This window comes from Silurus aristotelis (genome assembly GCF_946808225.1).
Source record: "Silurus aristotelis genome assembly, chromosome: 16".
NCBI lineage: Eukaryota > Metazoa > Chordata > Actinopteri > Siluriformes > Siluridae > Silurus > Silurus aristotelis.
In genome coordinates, this window is record NC_139589.1 from 23,802,438 (window position 1) to 23,823,668 (window position 21,231).

The window sequence follows — 21,231 nt, forward strand, 5'->3', positions numbered from 1 at the left end:
TTGTTATACACGCAAGTGATTTATAGAACAATACGATAAATCGGGTGATTCCCGAAGAATGGGCAGAAGTTTGGAAATTGAAACGGGTAGCGTTAGACTTTCGTAACCTTTAGCAACCGCTGTAAAGTCGTGGCGCGATGCGATGACGCGGACAGGATGACTTGTGTTGATGCGGTTGCCGCGGCGATGATGATGGACGGCGGACGGCGCGCGGACCGAAAGGCTGTTCATGTTCAAGGCTTCCTGAGGCTCTCCATCAACACTCAAGAACATTAACTGTCAACAAACAGCCTTGCTGCAATTTACAGTCTGCTGGCTTTCTTCCAAACACACACATACGCACGCATTCAAACACACACACACACACACACACACACACACACACACACACACACACACACACACACTCAATCAGAGTCTCTTTGTCAGAGATGAAGTGCTGTTATCATTTATTACTTATTTTTTTTCTTTTCTGGCTTTTTCTTTTTTTTTGTGTAGGTAATTGGCACCTAAGTTTCTTTTTCTTTCTCTATTTGTTAGATGATTTTGTGTGTGTGTGTGTGTGTGTGTGTGTGTGTGTGTGTGTGTTTGCCTTATTTCAAGGCTTTTCATTTTAGATTTTGCTCAAGGATGGAGAGTGTCGAGGTTCATTGCTGGTCGTTCGTCTTAGCGAGAAAGACAGTTTAGTGTATTGTGTTCTCTGGATAATATTTTACCTCAGGCAGAGGAGATTCTTATTCTGTTACCGCCGTGATTCAATTCAGTTGTAATAATATATCGCTTTTGTGAACGTAAATCCTCACAAAGCAGCTTTACATGTGTAAATGTGCCAATGATACGTAAAGAATAAGTCAGTGGAGGATTGACCAACATCCCTACAACAAAAAGTTCACCACTGTTCCTTCCTTCGAGCACTTTTGATAGATTCTGACCACTGCAGACCAGGAACATCCCACAAGAGCTGCCGTTTTGAAGATGCTCTGACCCAGTCGTCTAGACGTCTCAATTTGTCAAACTCGCTCAAATCCTTACGCTCGCCCATTTTTCCTGCTTCTAAAATGTTCACTTGCTGCCTAATATTTCCCACACATTAACAGGTGCCATGATGAAGAGATTATCAATGTTCTTCACTTCACCGCTCATAAAGTTCTAATGTTTTGTCTGATCGGTGTATAATAAATATAATGTAGCGCACTCCATGCAGCACGCAGTCTCGCGTGTAAAACCTAACAGCACGTGGTGTCAGTGATCCGCCTCTAGAGGCCGCTCTCGTAATGACAGCGTACCTTCTTAACCGCTCCAGCAACTGATGCAACCCGGAAAAATTATAGGTACGGATTTTTTGCTGGTAGATCCAACAATATATCGGTGCAGACGAATCGGTCGACCTCTGATCCTAACCATAAGGTCGGAACTGTTATTGAGGAGTCCTGGCTAAAATGTCTGATTAATTTTGTTTAATCATTGATTATTTAATTTTTTGAATTCTTTTTTTTTTTTTACCTTAAATGTTAATGTAGATTTCTCTTTGAGACAAATTACAGATGCAGTAGTGGCTCAACATATGTTCTTTGCGGGAGGTAAATTTCAGTTGGAGCGTCATCAAAACAAGCTATTTCGAGGGAGATGTACCTACTAGAACGAAAGACTTTAGCATGACGGTGTTCATACTGAGCGAATGAGCAGATTGTCAGTTTAACCATGTTTTTTTACGTGAACGTAGGTCTGGTTTCTAAATCTAAAAAATCTAATCAGTTGAATTGCACCGGCTTTGACTACACTTATCGCACAGAGTGTTTGCAAGTGATGGTGGACTGTTTCACCCCATTTTACCCCATGTCTCTTTGCCTCTGTGTGTCCGCAGATTCGGGTTCAGAACTGCGTGTGCTCCGTTGCGAGCGATCACTCGGTGGGTTTGCTGAGTCTCCGTGAGAGGAAGTGCATCATGCTCGCCTCGCGCCACCTCTTCCCCATCCAGGTGATAAAATGGCGCCCGTGTGACGATTACCTGGTGGTGGGCTGCTCCGACGGCTCGGTGTACGTCTGGCAGATGGACACTGGTGAGTCGTAGACTCAAGCGTTTGGCGTAAAGGTTAAAACCGTCGTCTGCTCGTGCAGACAGAAGTACGAAGGTGATATGTATTTAAAGTGCATTTTGTGTGTGTGTGTGTGTGTGTGTGTGTGTCTCTAGAGGGAAGGTGTGCTATTAGGCATTGATTTTCCCCACTTTCTGTCACTCTCTTTATCCCCTCTCTTAAACGTCCCTCAGCAGCTCCTTCCTCCTTTACTGGCCATCGAGATACCGATGTTAAGTCATGATCTCTCTTTCTCTCCTTCCTGTTCAATATTTGATGGATGTTTGTGTTGTGCTCTGTCTGCCAGCCTGCCTTTGCTGACTCTCTTAAAACGGTGCTGAAATTTTAATCACGCTTGTCTCGGTGGATGAGAGCGCTGGGGATGCACTTAGTAAATCTCTCCTTAAACGCCCAACCCCTCCCCTCCATCCTCCACTCCTCATCTCTTCACTCCTCCATCCTCCCTTTCAACTTCCACACATCAGCGCAGTTTGTGTTTCCTCTTACCGTTGCTTTTTATAGGACCTGAGCTAAGTAGGACAGGATACGGGATTATTATAAACGCGCAGCTGCTGAGCCGCGGCTTTTCCGTCTAGACGGGAGTGCGATCGCGACGCTGGATTTCAAAAACTGTACATAAACCCTATAATGTCCCTCTGTTCTCCCATCAACGACTCACAACGAACTGAACTTAAAATGTCTCTTGCACCCGAACCCCCCCCAAGGCTCCGGAGCAAACCCACATCATGAGCGAGACAGGAAGTGAGGCGTTATTTACCGCACGGGCGATTTTCTGCCAGGGGAACAGTCAGGAAGCGCTCGGATCACCTGAGTGTGAAATGAACAGATCTCGCGGAGAAAGAGAGGAGCTCTGCACACACACTCGTTTATGGAAGGAGGGAGGGAGGGAGATATGAAAACATGAGCGGGAAGATGGCAGGGAATTAAGAGGTGAGGTGAGGAAAGAGAGAAAAGGATAGATGAAATGAAGCAGAGGGAAACGGAGCGTAGATGGAGTTCAGAGAGAGAGAGAGAGAGAGAGAGAGAGAGGGAGAGGGAGAGGGAGAGATAGAGAGAGACAAAAAGAGACACAATAAGAAGGACAGAGAGACAAACAGACAGAGACAGAATAAAACAGACAGATGGGGGAAAACTAAGGGAGATAAAGAAGAAGCAGAGAGAGAGAGAGACAGTAAGAGAGACTGCAGAAAAAAAAGAAAGTCTGAGAGAGACAGACATGAGTCAAGTCAAGTCAAGTCAAGTTTATTTGTATAGCGCTTTTCACAACAGACATTGTCTCAAAGCAGCTTTACAGAAAACAACAGTGAAGGTGAAGGTGTGCGTTTGTCCCTGATGAGCAAGCCGTGGCGACAGTGGCAAGGAAAAACTCCCTTAGATGATATGAGGAAGAAACCTTGAGAGGAACCAGACTCAAAGGGGAACCCATCCTCATATGGGTGACATCAAGAGTTTGATCATAAATCTTTCAACAATACAGAACAATTTGTGATCATCATAGATCCAGCATCAGCTTCTCCATGCCAGGGCCTTTAAACACTCGGCATCTACTTCTCCATGATCATCCATAGGTCCATAATCTTCACGAGGTGGGACGTGACTGGAGCTGGCCAAACCTCAGGATGCCTCGGGATGGGGAGAGAAAGAGAAGCAGTGGAGAGGAATTAGCGTAGCTGCTGTTCATGATATTAACAGCACAAGTTGATAATGTGCATGTGACCACAAGTTTGTTCATAAAAGTGCTACGTGCTTCCTAAACTTTCCACATCTACTCCCCATTTGCTCTAATAATCTCCATTCTTCTGGGAAGATGTTCCACAAAACTTTGGTGGAAGTTTTGTGGAGGTTTATTTAGCCAGAAGGGTGTTATTAAAGTCAGGTAGTGATGTAGGACAGGTGATGAGGTCTGTGGTGCAGTCAGTGTTCACATTCATCTCAAAGGGTTGGAGCTCTATAGCAGGAGATCTTCCACTTCATCTCATGGAAAGTAGCTCTTCATGGATGCTGGAACAGGTTTGGGTCTTGTAGTTCTAGTGAAGTGAACATTTCATGCTATGCAGGTGCGAGAGTGCACGTGAGTGTGTACACGTGAGTGTGTTTGCACGTGAGTGTGTGTGTGATGTATATTGGGCTAATTGGTGTGGAGTGCAGCAGTAAAACTGGACACTGTGAGGCAGTAATAGAGAGCGGTAGCTCCGGTCCGATCCGATCCGCTCTGATCTACTCTGCCGTACTGTGCTGTGGAGAGTCTGATCAATACCCTGATATAATTTAGATGATTATTGGCGACGGGCCGTTTGGATCCACTTTAATGGCTTTTGATGTTTATGGATTTGTGTGTTTAGTGTTGCTGTAGAAGCTTTTAGCTGACACACACACACACACACACACACACACCCACACACACACACACACACACACACACACACACACACACACACACACACACACACGGAGCTACAACAGCCAACTAAAGAGAATTACACTGCTGCCTTCTGTCTGTCCGACTGATTTACTGCTGACCTGTGCTCTTTTACACCGTCTACACTTCATCTCTCTCTCTTTCCTTCTGTCTCTCTCTCTCTCTCTCTCTCTCTCTCTCTCTCTCTCTCTCTCTCTCTCTCTCTCTCTTCTCTCTCGCTTTTCTTTACTGCATTTTAACTTCCTTGCATTTTTATTTAGAAAAATAATATTCTTTATTCCAGTTTGTTCTTCTTCTTCTTCTCTCTCTCTCTCTCTCTCTGCCTCTGTCTCTCTTTCTTTTTCTGTCTGCCTTAAGATTTTAAATTCAGAGGTTAATTGATAGGAAAATATGACCATTCGTATTGCCAAAGTATAAAACATACAGACACGTAACAACGGAAATAAGATTCAGGAAGTCAAAGATCACAGAATAAAACTTGTCTCTCTGTGTCTCTCAGGAGCGTTGGACAGGTGTGTGATGGGGATCACGGCGGTGGAGATATTGAATGCGTGTGATGAGGCCGTCCCTGCGTCTGTAGACGGTCTGAATCACGCGGCAGTTAATCTGAAGCAGGCCATGACGCGCCGCAGCCTGGCGGCACTGAAGAACATGGCACAGCACAAACTACACACACTCGCTACCAACCTGCTCGCCACAGACAACGCAGACAAGGTACACAGACACACACACACACACACACACACACACACACACAGCACAAACTACACACACTCACTACCAACCTGCTCGCCACAGACAACGCAGACAAGGTACACACACACACACACACACACACACACACACACACACACAGCAAAAACTACACACACTCGCTACCAACCTGCTCGCCACAGACAACGCAGACAAGGTACACAGACACACACACACACACACACACACACACACACACACACACACAGCACAAACTACACACACTCACTACCAACCTGCTCGCCACAGACAACGCAGACAAGGTACACAGACACACACACACACACACACACACACACACACACACAGCACAAACTACACACACTCACTACCAACCTGCTCGCCACAGACAACGCAGACAAGGTACACACACACACACACACACACACACACACACACAGCAAAAACTACACACACTCGCTACCAACCTGCTCGCCACAGACAACGCAGACAAGGTACACACACACACACACACACACACACACACACACACACACAGCAAAAACTACACACACTCGCTACCAACCTGCTCGCCACAGACAACGCAGACAAGGTACACACACACACACACACACACAGCACAAACTACACACACTCGCTACGAACCTGCTCGCCACAGACAACACAGACAAGGTATACACACACACACACAAACGCACGCACGCACGCACGCACAGCACAAACTACACACACACTCGCTACCAACCTGCTCGCCACAGACAACGCAGACAAGGTACACACACACACACACACACACACACACACACAGCACAGCACAAACTACACACACTCGCTACGAACCTGCTCGCCACAGACAACACAGACAAGGTATACACACACGCACGCACACACGCACGCACAGCACAGCACAAACTACACACACACACACTCGCTACCAACCTGCTCGCCACAGACAACGCAGACAAGGCACACACACACACACACACACACACACTCGCTACGAACCTGCTCGCCACAGACAACACAGACAAGGTATACACACACGCACGCACGCACAGCACAGCACAAACTACACACACACACTCGCTACCAACCTGCTCGCCACAGACAACGCAGACAAGGTACACACACACACACACACACACACACACACACACACACACACACAGCACAGCACAAACTACACACACTCGCTACCAACCTGCTCGCCACAGACAACACAGACAAGGTATATACACACACACACACACACACACAGCACAGCACAAACTACACACACACTCACTACCAACCTGCTCGCCACAGACAACGCAGACAAGGTACACACACACACACACACACACACACACGCGCGCACAGCACAGCACAAACTACACACACTCGCTACCAACCTGCTTGCCACAGACAACGCAGACAAGGTACACACACACACACACACACACACACACACACACACGTGCGCACGCACAGCACACGCACAGCACAAACTACACACACTCACTACCAACATGCTCGCCGCAGACAAGGTACACACACACACACACACACACACACACACACAAAACCAGTGCTTTATAAAACAATGTAACTACTATTGAGAGAGAGAGAGAGAGAGAGAGAGAGAGAGAGAGAGAGAAAAGGGGGAAGAGAAAGAGAGAAATAAAAAAAAAGAAGGAGAAAAAAGAGATGCTGAGAGCATGTAAAAGAGAGAAAAATTATTAGACAAAAAAAGAAAAACAGAATAAAGAGATAGCGAGAGAGAGTGAGAGAGAGAACGAGACAAAGAAAGTGAAAAAGAATGACAGAGAGAGAAAATGGAGAAAGAAAGAGAGAAAGCGAGACTGAGGATGAGACATTGAAAGAAAGAGTGAGAGAGTGAAAGAGATAAAAAGAGAAGGTGAAAGAGAAAAAGACAGAGAGAGAGAGTATGAGATTGGGTAAGAGAGAGAGAGAGAGAGAGAGAGAGAGAGAGAAAGAGAGAAAAGGAGAAAGTGAGTGAGGGTGAGCGAGCTTGAGGCACTGATAAAGAAAAAGATTGAAAGAGAGAAAGAGGATGAAAGAGAAGGAGGAGTCCTGAATGTGATAGTTAAGAAAGAGTGTGTGTGTGTGTGTGTGTGTGTGTGTGTGTGTGAGTGATTGCAGGGTGTTTGATAGTGATTATGTATCATTAGGCCGGCTGGGTGGGTTGGGGTTGGTGTTGGAGCTGCACAGGGGGGAATAATGGCAGGTTTTGCTCGGAGAGACGAGCAGGAGAATCACCGCTGCTGTATTATGTTGTCAGAGGGAATGACAGGGCATTAGAGCAAGCACAGAAAACACACACACACACACACACACACACACACACACACACACACACACACACACACACACACACACGTCCACCTCCTATTCTCCAGCTTGCCAGTTGACCGCTAGCGAGACAGAGACGATCAGAAATCACAGCGGGGCGTCAGGGGGGAATTGTGTTCAGACGTCTGATCATTTCCAACATTTCACTTCCTTCCAAAGCAACATTCTGTACACGCTCTGTACAAAGTGTCATCATCATCATCATCATCATCAGAAGTGCCAAAAGGAATCTCATAAAATAACCTACAAATCAAATAAAGTGAATTCATGAATAAACATTAATGAATATTTGGTTATTTAGCATCAATATAATGTTAAAAATAAACATGTAAATAAGCAGTAACTTATAGGACAATATATTAAAAGTTTTTCATTTTCATGTCTTTCATCTCTGCCTCATCATCCCTCACTTCTTTCACTTCCTTCATTCCTTACATTTTTTTATGTTAATTTTCTTTCTTTCTTTCTTTCTTTCTTTCTTTCTTTCTTTCTTTCTTTCTTTCTTTCTTTCTTTCTTTCTTTCTTTCTTTCTTTCTTTCTTTCTTTCTTTCTTTCTTTCTTTCTTTCTTTCTTTCTTTCTTTCGTATTATTATTTAATTAGCCTTTTTTTTGTCCTGAATTTTTGTTGTTTCCAATTTTTTTTTTATAAACCGTGAACAAATGAATACAATTTAAAAACCTCAAAATAAATCAGTCACTGAGGCAGGGCTTTATTGTTTTCATGCAATGACTAAAAATGAACTCTAGAGGGCAGTGTAACACCATGCACTAATTACACTGCACAATACACGTGTGTGTGTGTGTCTACATCAGGATTTGAAAATGTTAGGTGTCACGTATTTTCCCCTTTCTGTTCATGTCTACACACACACACACACACACACACACACACACACACACACACACACACACACACACACACACACACACACAAACGTGCAGACTGGGAATAGGTTTATGTGTGTATTGAAAGCCACATTGCTTTCTTTGTAATTCAGTAATCGTGTGTGTGTGTGTGTGTGTGTGTGGACATGGACAGAAAGGCAGAATAGTTTGTAAGATCACATGCGCACACACACACACATCAACAATTCTGTTTGTTTGTTGTTTCTGATGGACAAGCTCCAGATTTTCTTTTTTTTATTGATAGAAGTGACCTGATTGGTGACACAGCTTGTGATTCGTGTATCCACGCTGCCCCACACACACACACACACACACACACACGCATGCGCGCTCACACTGGATCGAGTTTCTCCTCTCTGACACTGATCCGAGCGAGCGAGAGAGCGGTGGTTAAAGCCGGCTCTAGACTACAGACATCCTGGAGATGGAGAGATGCTTCTCCGCTCCGGTTGGGGCGTCTGTCTGTCTGCTTCAGTGTTCACAGGTTTAAAGAAACAAGAACAGGGGGAGGGAAAAAACAACAAAACCAGATTAACGCCATGTTCCTATTTGAGTTCATAAAATTGAACAAAACCTCATTGTGATCCTGTGATCATTTAACAACGGAAAAATTTAAATCCAGGAACAACTGATAACTGAAAACTTTTATATTTATATATACTGTATAAAAATTACTTCCTTAAAAAAAAAGAAACACAAAAATCTTAATATCTTTAAATAAAATAATTCAGGCATCAGTAGAAGAAAAAAAGGTTTTTTTTAATAGATTTTTTTTAATCATCAGCTTCCAGGTAGAAATCCTCTTTAAACTGTAGATGTTGGGTATGTGTGTGTGTGTGTGTGTGTGTGTGTGTGTGTGTGTGTGTGTGTGTGTGTAGTGTTTTTATATATCTTTCCGCATAAAGTGTAATATTATAACTGGCTATTTTGTGAGCTTTTTTAATTTGTATAGAAATTTAGCATAGCTCCACCCCTCCACTAAACAACACAACCTTTTTCACGCAAAGCTGAAGATAATTATTTTTAAATTCCAAAAAGTATTTAGATATTTTTACTTTACTCAAATTAGTGTTGAAACATTTCCATAAATTGGTTTAATCAAATAGATATTTTTTTTTACTTCGGTTTCTGATGTATTTAAAAAATGTTTCATTTGGGGAAAAGTGTCCTATCTGTCTGTCTGTCTGTCTGTCTGTCTGTCTGTCTGTCTGTCTGTCTGTCTGTCTGTCTGTCTGTCTGTCTGTCTGTCTATCTATCTATCTATCTATCTATCTATCTATCTATCTATCTATCTATCTATCTATCTATCTATCTATCTATCTATCTATCTACATTTGTTAAATTTGATCTTTTTGAACGTGGATATCGGACGTGGACGTGTTCGCTTGAGGCCTGATTGTGGTTGGTTGTTTGGCTGAAATTTCTGTAGCACGTAGTTGTCATCTTTTTTTTTTTTTGGTCTGAACAAACGAATAGAAGTTTGAGAAGTGAAAATGTTGAGTTTTTAAACGGAGAAGAGAGCGAGAGAAGGAAAGGAAGAGGGAGACAGCAGGAAATTAGGAGGCAGGTGCTTTTTTTTTTTTTTTTTTTTTTTTTTTTTTTTTTTTTTGAATACTTTGTTGCTTGCTTTCTTCTCTCTCTCTCTCTCTCTCTCTCTCTCTCTCTCTCTCTCTCTCTCTCTCTCTCTCTCTTTCTTTCTGTGTGTGTGTGCGCTTGATCAGTGAGGCAGACCCTCTCGGCTATTCAGGCCCAGTAACTGCCGCTGAGCGTGGGCACAAAGCCGCCCCGACACGTGCTAATTGTCAGAAATAGGCGATACTGTGAAACCAATTTGAACGATCAGGACCAGATGCAGAGTGAACGCATCAGAAAGAGGGAGGGAGAGAGGGAGGAGAGGGTGGAAGAAAAGAAGGAGTGGGGTGAAAGAAGGGGAAAAGATAGCCTGAAAGAGACACTTTGGGCTGTGTAGGTAAAGTGTGTGTGTGTGTGTGTATAATATAAATAATATAATATATTAAAATATAATTAAAGTGTGTATTAATTATATATATTCCGAGCTTTATGTTGAAACAAATTCACACCATCTATTTAAATTTTAATAAAAGCAAAATTCACTACGTGACCAAAAGTATTGGGACGTTTCCATCTACATGTGCTGGTTGCAAGGAGCATGAAATTTTCCCTTCGCTTGAAATAGAAGATCCAGACCTGTACCAGCTTGACCATGCCTCATATTCCACTCCTCGAAGATCTGCTTAACATGCTCGGTTTGTGTGTCCATGTTCTTCTAACGTCTTTACGTCTATTTAAAAAATAAATCGCATCAGCAATTCATGTCGCTTATTAATGACCGCGTGATGCCGCATGGCATGTCGGCGCATTATAGCACGATACGGACATCCTTTATGGTTTATAAATCACCGTGTGGTTTCGTTTTATTGCATTCGAAAAGAGAAAATTGGGGAAAAATGACGGCGTGCACTGTTTATTGAGGATCCGCGTTTCCATTTACCCAATAGATAAAACGAATGAAAAACCAACGAGACGTCTGATGATTTCCCAAAGCCTTGCATGATCCGGGGGAAGTTTCCATTCGTTCCTGAAACGTAAAAAAAGAACCGTTCAATTTATCGTCCGATCGCACCGAGCGTTTGTGCCGAATCAAATCGCAATCGAACGAAAGAACAGACCGAGTTTTCATGGGGAAAAACATGCGACATTTGGCCGATTTCCCATAATGGTTTCTTTAATTCTGCAGTTATTGCCTCACCTTTGTCAGAAAAGCACTCGGCGAACGTCCTGCCGTTTGTTTAAAATGGAGAGCAGGTGCTCCGGCCATTGAATTAACATCGAATAGCAATTAGCCGGGCAGCAATTTACAACCGGCGCGGCTTTAAAAAGGAGATGAGGCGGAATGAATGCTCATGGCCCTAATGAGCATTAGAGATTATTATGTGGAGCAGGGAGCGAATAGATCAGCGTGCACACGGGAACTTTTAACTAATGTCCTCTGAAAAGTAACTAAGACTGTGATGCAGTGCAGGTGCACACAATTTGACCGAAAGTATTAGGACATCTGTTTTTTTTGTTTGTTTTTTTACAGCCATATGTCGTGCTTCTCCAAACTCCTATCAATTGTACTTGTAAACCTGCCTCTAATTACACCCTCGTGGCCGAATGAATCTCTCTCGTAAAACATCTTCCCAGAAGACCGCAGTTCAATTATAACAGCAAACGTGGAATATGTTTAGAAAGATCACGTAGTATCGAGTGTGTGACGTACGTTCTGTCTCTCCTAACAGGGCAACTTGCCTAAATACTCCCACAATGCACTGGTGGTGCAGGCGATGAAGACGAACATGACCGACCCGGACATGCACATCCTGTTCTTCGACGTGGAAGCCGTGATCATCCAGCTGCTGACCGAGGAGGCGCAGCGTCCCAATCCCACCCTCGTGTCCCCCGAAACACTGCAGAAAGCCCCGGGGGGCGCCGACAAGGGCGGGTCCTTCCTCGCCAACAAGATCTTCAAGCAGGTGAGTACGGAGACGCGAGACAGGGACGCGGCACAAGGGAAACCTTCACGCGTTTTCCTTCCCAACCTCCGGATTTATCACCTTTAGTGAAATTCGATTGCCGGGAAACTGTCCGGAGGAAATCGGTATAATTCTAATTCTGATTTATAATTAGACACTGATCTAAATAAAAAAAAAAACAGTGTTTAATTAGGGGGAGGGGAATAATGATGGAGGAGAACTTCAGGGACGGCCGAGACGATTACGCAGCGCATGATGTGCAGCACGGCTCCGATTTTCCAGTATTTTCAAGTTATTTTAAATATTATTCAGTAATGATTATTAAGAGGTCTGTGTTTTTTGGTGTAGATACAGAAGTTATTATCATATGGACAATTATGTACGCTCACGTTTACCTCTGTGGACGTGCATATTATATAACGTTACTATTATACACAATCACATTATTTATTTAATTATTTCAGTAGCTCAGTGGTTAAGGCTCTGGGTTACTGATCGGAAGGTCGGTGGTTCAAGCCCCGGTATCGCCAAGCTGCCACTCTTCGGGCCCCTGAGCAAGGCCCTTAACACTCTGTGTGCTAGTAATGTACATTTGACAATTAAAAATAAAACTTTCTTTCTTTCTTTTTTTCTTTCGTAAGGCAGAATCAGTGGTAGCTTTATTTATCCAAGCATTAAAAAAAAACTGTCTGAAACTTTTCAATAAATTGGAAATTTACTTCAAATGTAAGCAATTAAAATTCATACAAAATACAGAATACATAAAAATTGTAAATTTTTCTTTCTGTGCAGCCTGGTACTATATGATCCCTGGCCCGGTGCCGGTCCGTGGCCCGGTAGTAGTTAAATAATTCAATAAAAATCATCAATGTGAAACAATAATTTGTAATTGGATTTTTCATTTTGTCAATTGTTTGCTCTCAAAATCAAAATTACTGGATTATCATTTATAAACATTTATAAACTTTAATTCAAACATTTTAAAAATGATATATAAAAATATATTATTTTTATCGAAAAGAAAAAAAACGCCCCGAACTCCTCGTTGCAGGTAAAAGAAACCATCAAAGAGAACATCAAGGAGCACCTGCTGGACGAAGACGAGGATGAAGAGGAGGAGGCTCGCCGGCGTGAGGAGAAATCCAAATCCCTCAGTCTGCTGGAGTACAACCTGACCATGGACACGGCCAAGCTCTTCATGTCCTGCCTGCACGCCTGGGGCCTGAACAGCACGCTGGACGAGGTGTGCGTGAGCCGACTGGGCATGCTCAGACCGCACACGCCCATCTCCTTCGGCCTGATCTCGCGCGGCGGCCACATGTCCCTCATGCTGCCCACCTTCAAGGACTCGCTGTTGAGGCAGTTAGCGAGTAGCGTCGGCCCCGAAGGCAGGAAGCTCTCCGTTTCTGAAGTGGTGGGCAAGGGGACGTACGGCGTCTCGCGTGCGGTCACCACCCAGCACCTGCTGTCCGTCATCTCGCTGGCTAACACACTCATGGGCATGACCAATGCCACGTTCGTGGGCGAGCACATGAAGAAAGCGCCAGTCAGGTGAGTGCTGAGTGAACTTACCATAAATACCACAATTCAGTCTAAAACCGTAAAACCAGAGTGCTCACTGTAAGGGTTGCAAGGGGGGAAGATTTTCCAGTAAATTTCCATAACTTTCTGAAAACTTTCCACAAGTAATTCATCTGGAGAATTTGGGAAATATTCCAGGTTGGAAACTTACCAGGAATTTATGGTAATTATTTAGACATTTTGGGACATTTATGTAAAATATATTATATACAAACATAAATATACAAATTTTGGATCAGAACTTTGGTCATAAACTGACACACATGCAAACTAATATAGATTTTATTTTTAAATGACATAATTTTGTTGCACAACATTTGACACGCAGCACATAGAAGTTTTAAACATAAATGTACGTAACATTTATGAAATGTACATGAAAATTCGCCAAGATGGATATTTTTTGACATTATTTTGTTAATGAAAATGATATTTTCAACCACATTTAAGTTCCCTGTTATTGGCCAACCTGCAATTTTGTAAGTTCCCAAATATTCCCGTTAATTCCCATGGAAAGTTTCCAGCTTTGACATTCCCCGAAAGTCCAGATTCCAGAGTCCAGAAAGTGCATCGCAGATTTCATCATCCTCGCTAACTTCACAGCTCGGCCAAAGCAAACAGAACACAGACAACAAGCTTCACACAGCAGGCAGACAGCATCCAGACAGCTCAATATCTGGAGCCGTGTGAGGGGAAAGCGAGAGCGGGTGCGAGGAGAAGAACTCCTTCTGATTTCTGTGTTGTTTTTCGGTGACCTTCAATGAGGCTGGAGGTCTTCGTGCTCTTTTGGATGGCTGTTTTTAGACCAACAGCAGATAAATAGCAACGGTTCAGCATTCATATAGAAGATTTTTGTGTATATTGTCCATATATACATATGGATGAGTAGCAGATGCTCCGCATTGGCTGAGCTGCATTATTGGAAGATTTGGCGTTGATGATTTTCATCTATTTGTGAGCCTTTTATGCAGTTTGGTGGCCATTAATACAGATCAATGAGATGTACAATGAACACGCTTGAATATTTATGGCTGATTCATTGATTTAAGACATTTACACAAATGATGGCAACAGAATTTTAGCTAGAAATTGGGAAACGTGGCCACGTTTTGGGAACATTGTACAATGTTTGAAGATTTACACCAAAATCCGCCATAATGCACACATCCGGCAATTAAAACCGTCCGTGTGGAAACAGCAAAAGTTCCATTTGGTGTCTTGATAATTTATGTAATTTAAAACACCATAATTCTGAATATTGTGTCTCCATGCTCTATGTTGAGTTTGATTTCACTTATAATAAACATACATTTGCATGAAGCTTCTATATTTGTCCATGCGCATGTTGATTAGAGTAGTAAAAACTTGAACAGTATCAATTACATTTTAAGAACATACAAAAATGTGCCATTAGGTTAACTTGAGTTAACTCGTGACAATTATGCGATTAATCGCGATTAAATATTCTAATCGATTCACAGCTCCTTGCTATAGATAGATAGATAGATAGATAGATAGATAGATAGATAGATAGATAGATAGATAGATAGATAGATAGATAGCAATAAAAACTGTGTAAGTTTTTAAAAAAAATATTTTTTATAAAGATTTTGTGCTTTTGTGCTTTTTTTTTTTTGGTAAGTCAGTACGCGCACACACACACTCACACACACTTAGGCATATGTATGCACACACACTTTGTCGAAAAAGAACTGTAAGCTGTGAGCAGTGTGTTAATATTTCATTTGGCCTTTGTGTTTCAGGCCTCCAAGACCCGGAGCCCCAGAGAGCCCCAAAAAGACGCCCCCCCAGGTCTCCACCCCGGCCATGCAGTCCCAGATCAAACAAGGTACTGTAACTACAAAGAGTTTCTCTCTCTCTCTCTCTCTCTCTCTCTCTCTCTCTCTCTCTTTCTCTCTTCCTTTCTTTTGCCCTGTATCTATCTTTCTGTCTGTCTCCATCTCTGGTTCTTTCTTGTTCCCTCACTCAGGGGAAAAGTCATGATGTAAAAGCACAAAACAACATGAAAAATCTCCTTTCACTACAGTGGCTCCTCACACAACCCGGCCTGGGGTGCACGGGGAGCGTCTGGGGAAAACACACACACACACACACACACACACACACACACACACACACACACACACACATACATGTACTAGTAACATACTTAGTGCATCTCATGAAGCCCTGAGCCTCAGTGTCTTAATAAACATTCTCTCATTTCTATTTTTTTAAACCTTCTTTATTGAAATTAATTTTTATTTCCTACCTCTTAAACTATTCATTTTTTTGCTATTCATTATTTAAACCCAAATTCTCAGAACACATTATTATGGATCATTTTGTGTTGACTGATATCTAAAAAAAAAACCAAACAAAAAAACCTTTTAAATAAAGCGATAACTAATAATTTAGCAAAAACAGAAAGGGTCTGAATTTTTTATTTTTTATTGTTTATTAAATACAATTTGCAGATTCATTGTTCAGATGAAATAAATCATCAGGTTATTTAATAAAAGGATGTAGCTATAATATGATTAAAATTAAGACGATTGTCGAGATCCAGCAATTCTCAGGATTGGTCAAAAAAAAAAAAGAAAAAAAAAAGAAAATAATAGCAACAGCTATTTAAAAAAAAAAAAAAAAATGAAGTGTTCACTTGTGTGCAAATGATCAGTCTATCTGTCTATTAATTATATTTAGGTATTCTGCCATGATCCTTTCATAGTTCGGTGTTTGATTTTGGGATACCTGATAAACTTATTCTTATTTTTAATTGAAATCACTTGTTATAATGTAAAAAAAAAAAGAGGATTTACTCAAAACACCTTTTTAAAATAAACGCCTATGTTTTGTTGTAAGGGTGTACAAACTTTTGCTCTCGGCTGTATGCGTACTTTGGGTTTTTAAACCCAAGACAATATATTTAAAAATCAACTGATGTAACCCCTTAATTTTGAGGACCTGTTAGTTTTAAACACACACACACACACACACACACACACACACACACACACACACGCACACGCACACGCACACACACACACACACGTCCCCACACGTGGCCTAATTTGTTACCCCGCAGGAGCGTCCATTGTCCAGGCACAATAGTGCTGTGGCGTGTGGGATCATTTGTGTTCACTTACTCATGCCACGCTCCTGTTTGCTCCCTTTGAGAGGAAGTGTGACGGGGCGTGCTGAAAATCGCCACGTGGCACTCGCTTTTGTTCGCCTTCTCTCGCCATAAGGGCTCTCGGCTTCTTCTTGCTTTTTTTCACATGCTAATCGCCTCTGCCTTTTCTGACGCACAAGAGCTCGGCCTCTCCGGGGCCAGATTTCCGACGCGTGCCTGTCCGATGAATTCTCACGCCGAGACGAAGACGGGCCGCGATGGTCGGTTTGAAAAGGCGAAATGAAAAGGGGCTAAATGTCCTTTTCTCGCCGGATTTATGGGCGAGAAGGCGTAAGAGCGAGGAAACGTGCGCTCGGCTCCGCTCAGATGCGTCCAGCTTATTGATCCTTCGGCGCTCTTTAGGCTTAAAGACATAATGAAAGTTATTCAACGCATGTAGCTCTTTTCCTCTCCTCCTCTCGTCTGTACTCGGTTCCTCGGGTATTGATCCGAATCGGTTTGTGAAAACCGCTCTTAGATTGTCTTATTAAGTGTTTTTTAATAGAGTTGTTCTTTAAACCCGGGAGAAAGTCAACAACGTCCAGCGTCCTTATCGTGCAGACTCGCTTAAACAAACGCAAACCCTTTATTTCTGTGTGTGTGTGTGTGTGTGTTTTTTTTTGTCCGTCTCTTAGCCATTAAGGTAAATGAAGGGGATTGAGAGAGGAAAGAGAATGAACAGATCAAGAGTTGCTCCAATCAATGAAACTCTTCCTTTTACAGCGTCACAATTAGAGGAAACTGTGTTTCAATTGCACTTATTCATTTGGCAGCACATTTATCCAAAACGATGTATAAGTGGGGAAATGAGAATCCTTTAAGGCTCAAGGGTCTCGCTGAAGAGGCCAACAGTGACGTCCAGGCAGTTCTGGAATCCAGCGATAAACACAGAACCTTCTCATGCCACAGAGGCTTCACCGCTGGGACGTACTTTTTACCGCTCGTTTCCACTGAAGCTTCAAGTCACTAAAACAGAAAGCTGCCTGGTTAATCGAGTAGAATAGATTTTATTTGTCACGTATACACTACAGCACGGTGAAATTCTTCCTTCGTATTTCCCAGCTTGCTCTGAAACTGAGCTCAGGGTCAGTTATGATACGGCGCACCTGGAGCACAGAGGGTTAAGGGCCTTGCTCAAGGGCCCAATAGTGGCAGCTTGGCGATACCGAGGCTTAAACCCCCGACCTTCTGATCAGTAACCCAGCACCATAACCGCTACCACTCCCCCAGAACACAACCAGTCACAGGAGCAGAAACATCACCAGTCGTATGGGTTGAACCTTCACCAGTCACTGGGGCAGACTCTTTCCCATTAACTTGATCAGAAGTCACAAGAAGGGAACCTTCTTCGAAACCATCTACTTTTAATTAGGCAGAACCTTCTCTAGTTCCTCAGGCAGAACCGTCTCCAGTTTCATGGGCAGAACCTTCTCCAGTTACTTATGCAGATTTTTTTTTAGTTAATTACGTAGAACCTTCACCAAACTTCTTCTATATGAGTGCTGAAAACCTGTTACACCCTGGTGGTACAAAAGATCTTGGATTACGTTTTCATGTCTTATTCTGCTGCTCCTGTGGGCCGTCCCATGTTCCTCTGTATGTTCTGAATTGTCTAGTCGTTAAGATTGCTATGTGCTTATTTTTGAACATCTTATTCCACCTTCATTGCCCATTTACTCTTATAACAACCTCCACTCTTCTGGGAAGATGTTTCACTATGTCGGTGAAATGAGGAGGCCTGAGAGGAGCAGGCAGAGCTGCTGGAGCTCTATAGTAGAAGATCTTCCAAATCTTCCAACCCATGGAGATGGATTTGTGCACAGGGTTCGCATCGTCATGCTGGAACAGGTTTGGGACTCGTAGTTCAAGCGAAGGGAAAATTTCATACCAGATCCAAACACGTCGTGATGGTAACAGTTTGGAGTAGAACGGGTGTCCCAATAATTTTGGCCGCAGCGAGTGGAATTTCTGTATGTTTAAAAGTTTTCCGACGTCTTCAAGTGCACGTGGAACGTGTTGTCTGCGTCTTCTTCGTGTTTGACTAACTGCTTTTTCTCTCGTTCATGTGACGCCACCGGAGACCGAGCGTCTCTCTCTCTTTTCTTTTTTTTCTCTCTTCCGTTTTCCTTTTATTTCTTTATTCCTTTTTTTTCCTCCCATTTTTTTTTTTTTTTTTTTATTCCTTTTCACTTCTTTCTTTGTTTCTCTCTTTTGCAAGCTGCTGCCGCTGCTTCCACCTCCGCTCTCACACCCGGCACAGGGGCGCCTCACGCCGCCTCCACCTTTCATTCTTCTCCCTCCGTAAATGAAGGTACCACAAAAGAGAAACTCCCATCTTTTCTTTTGTTTCTTTCTTTCTCTCTCTCTCTCTCTCTCTTTTCTCCGTCTTTTTCCCTCAGTGAACTCATCTGCCTTGCGCTGCCTTTCTGTTTTTCCTTTTTTTTTTTTTTTTTCTTCTCAGTGTGTCTGTGTGTGTGTGTGTGTTTGTCTTGTCTGGTTTTGTCCTTGTGTGTTGTTAGTGTAGTTGTGTTAGTGTGTATTTGTGATTGTGTTTGTGTGTTTGTTTAAAATCTTGTGTGTTTACCCAATCTTTTCAGCATGCATGCTGTCTTTGCAAAAGGGCAACTATGCATCTCTCTCACACTCACACACACACACACACACACACACACACACACACACACACACACACGAATGCACAAAAAATCTCCTGGTGCTTTATGGTTTTTGAGACACATTCATGTTCCTTTTTGTCAAAAACACAGTGTTGAAGTGGAAGAAAGTTCTGTGGAGTCCAAATGGGATGTTTTTGTCTCCAAGAGAAGAACTTGTGTGAGATGGAGAACAGGAGAGAAAATGTGATCAGACTCCCTCACCCCCACACTCACACATGGAGGTGGAAGTTTAATGGTTTGGGGTTGTTGTGGAGCAGGGAAGGTTCTGGAAAGTAAAAGGAAGCCTAAACCAACATGGCTCCCATTCCATACTTCATCACCATGCAGATCAGTCTGGACTGCGGCTCATTGGAAACGACTTCACCGTACAACAAGACGATCGTGAGCTCTGTAAGAGTTAGAGAGCAGACAGTCGTCTACTGTGGTATCTATCTGTCATGGAACGACCTGCCCAGTCACCGCACCTAAATCCTATTGAACTGCTCTGGGATGAACTGGATCGTAAAGGAATATCCAACTAGTGAAGAACATCTTTGGCGAGTTTTACAAGCTGAATGTTTGGAGAAACGAACCGTCCGGATGCTGACTGTGTGTAAAGCTGTTCTTCACAAACTGGAAAATAATATGGACATTTATAGATCTGTTTGGTGAAGGAAATCATACAGTTACATTATTAAATTTGTTGCATAGAAACAAAAGGAACGTGCAGGTGTCTTTCAGAAACCATAAAGAACCAGGGGTTTTCCACACTTTTACAGGCACCAGATGGGTATGGGTGTGTATTCATATATAAAAATATACAGACAAATAAAAATTCAATACAAATAAAAAATGTAGCAAGAATCTTTAACATTCTACAAGTATTAGTACAAATACACAAATTATTTATTTATTTATTATTATTATTATTATTATTATTATTATTATTATTTATGAAAGTAACCTTACTGTTCTGACAGAACATTTGTTTTATTTAAAGTTTGATTCATTTTCTATTGAAATTATTTTTTTTTCTCGTTTTTTTTTTGCACATTATATTGATTTTTCAGGATTTGTTTGCTGCATGACTTTAAAAGAAAATGTCAGTTTAATGAAGCCTTAAAATGTGTGTAATCACCATATATTGCAAACCAAAAAGTGTTTTTTTTTTGTTTGGTTTTTATTCCTGCAATAGTTTTTGATTTGGTTTTTACTCCTGTTTTCTGATTCACACACAAGAAGGAATTTTTCAAATCAACTGCTTCACCATGTGAATAATGTTCATATTATTGAATAATATATATTTATATATGACATGAAATTGCGCAGAACGCAACTGTGGCAAAGCGAATATACACCGCGGACAAAAGTATTGGGACACCTGACTTTCCCATCCATCCATTTGTATCGGACGTATTTTGATGCAGAAGCAGGAATTTTTCCAATCCAGCTCCATGAGGATGTGCTTTACATGGGTTGGAGTGGAAGATCTCCTGCTACAGAGCTCCAACCCTTTTGGATGAATGTAAACTGCTGATTGATCCATAATATTGGAACGGGAAGCTTAAAAAGTAGCACGTAGGAATCTCATGGTCAGGTGTCCGCACACTTTTGTCCGTATAGTGTATTTATTCCTTGACTTTCCAGCTTGTGTTTTATTTAAGGTTGTAGAAATACGAGCAGTTTTACACGGTTAAATCTATAAAAATGAGTTTTGCGGAGGTAAGTATTTGTATATTTCCACAAAGAAATTCCGAGAATTCTTTATCTGTGAATTTCTTTGCCGTTCCGGTTGGTG

At 42.3% G+C, this 21,231-nt stretch overlaps 1 protein-coding gene across 8 annotated transcripts in view; it reads left to right on the forward strand.

The window, feature by feature from the left end:
• wdr7 (WD repeat domain 7) overlaps window positions 1-21,231 on the forward strand; it is a 99,427-nt gene that overhangs the window by 16,140 nt on the left and 62,056 nt on the right. For 4 of the 8 annotated variants that reach the window (XM_083563650.1, XM_083563654.1, XM_083563651.1 and 1 more), the window contains 6 exons: window positions 1,865-2,060; window positions 5,015-5,229; window positions 11,790-12,023; window positions 13,075-13,574; window positions 15,368-15,453; window positions 18,998-19,090. In XM_083563650.1, coding sequence (XP_083419776.1) covers window positions 1,865-2,060; window positions 5,015-5,229; window positions 11,790-12,023; window positions 13,075-13,574; window positions 15,368-15,453; window positions 18,998-19,090 — 1,324 coding nt within the window. The remainder of the gene's footprint in view (window positions 1-1,864; window positions 2,061-5,014; window positions 5,230-11,789; window positions 12,024-13,074; window positions 13,575-15,367; window positions 15,454-18,997; window positions 19,091-21,231) is intronic. The other 4 variants (XM_083563656.1, XM_083563652.1, XM_083563655.1 and 1 more) reach the window with 1 other exon arrangement.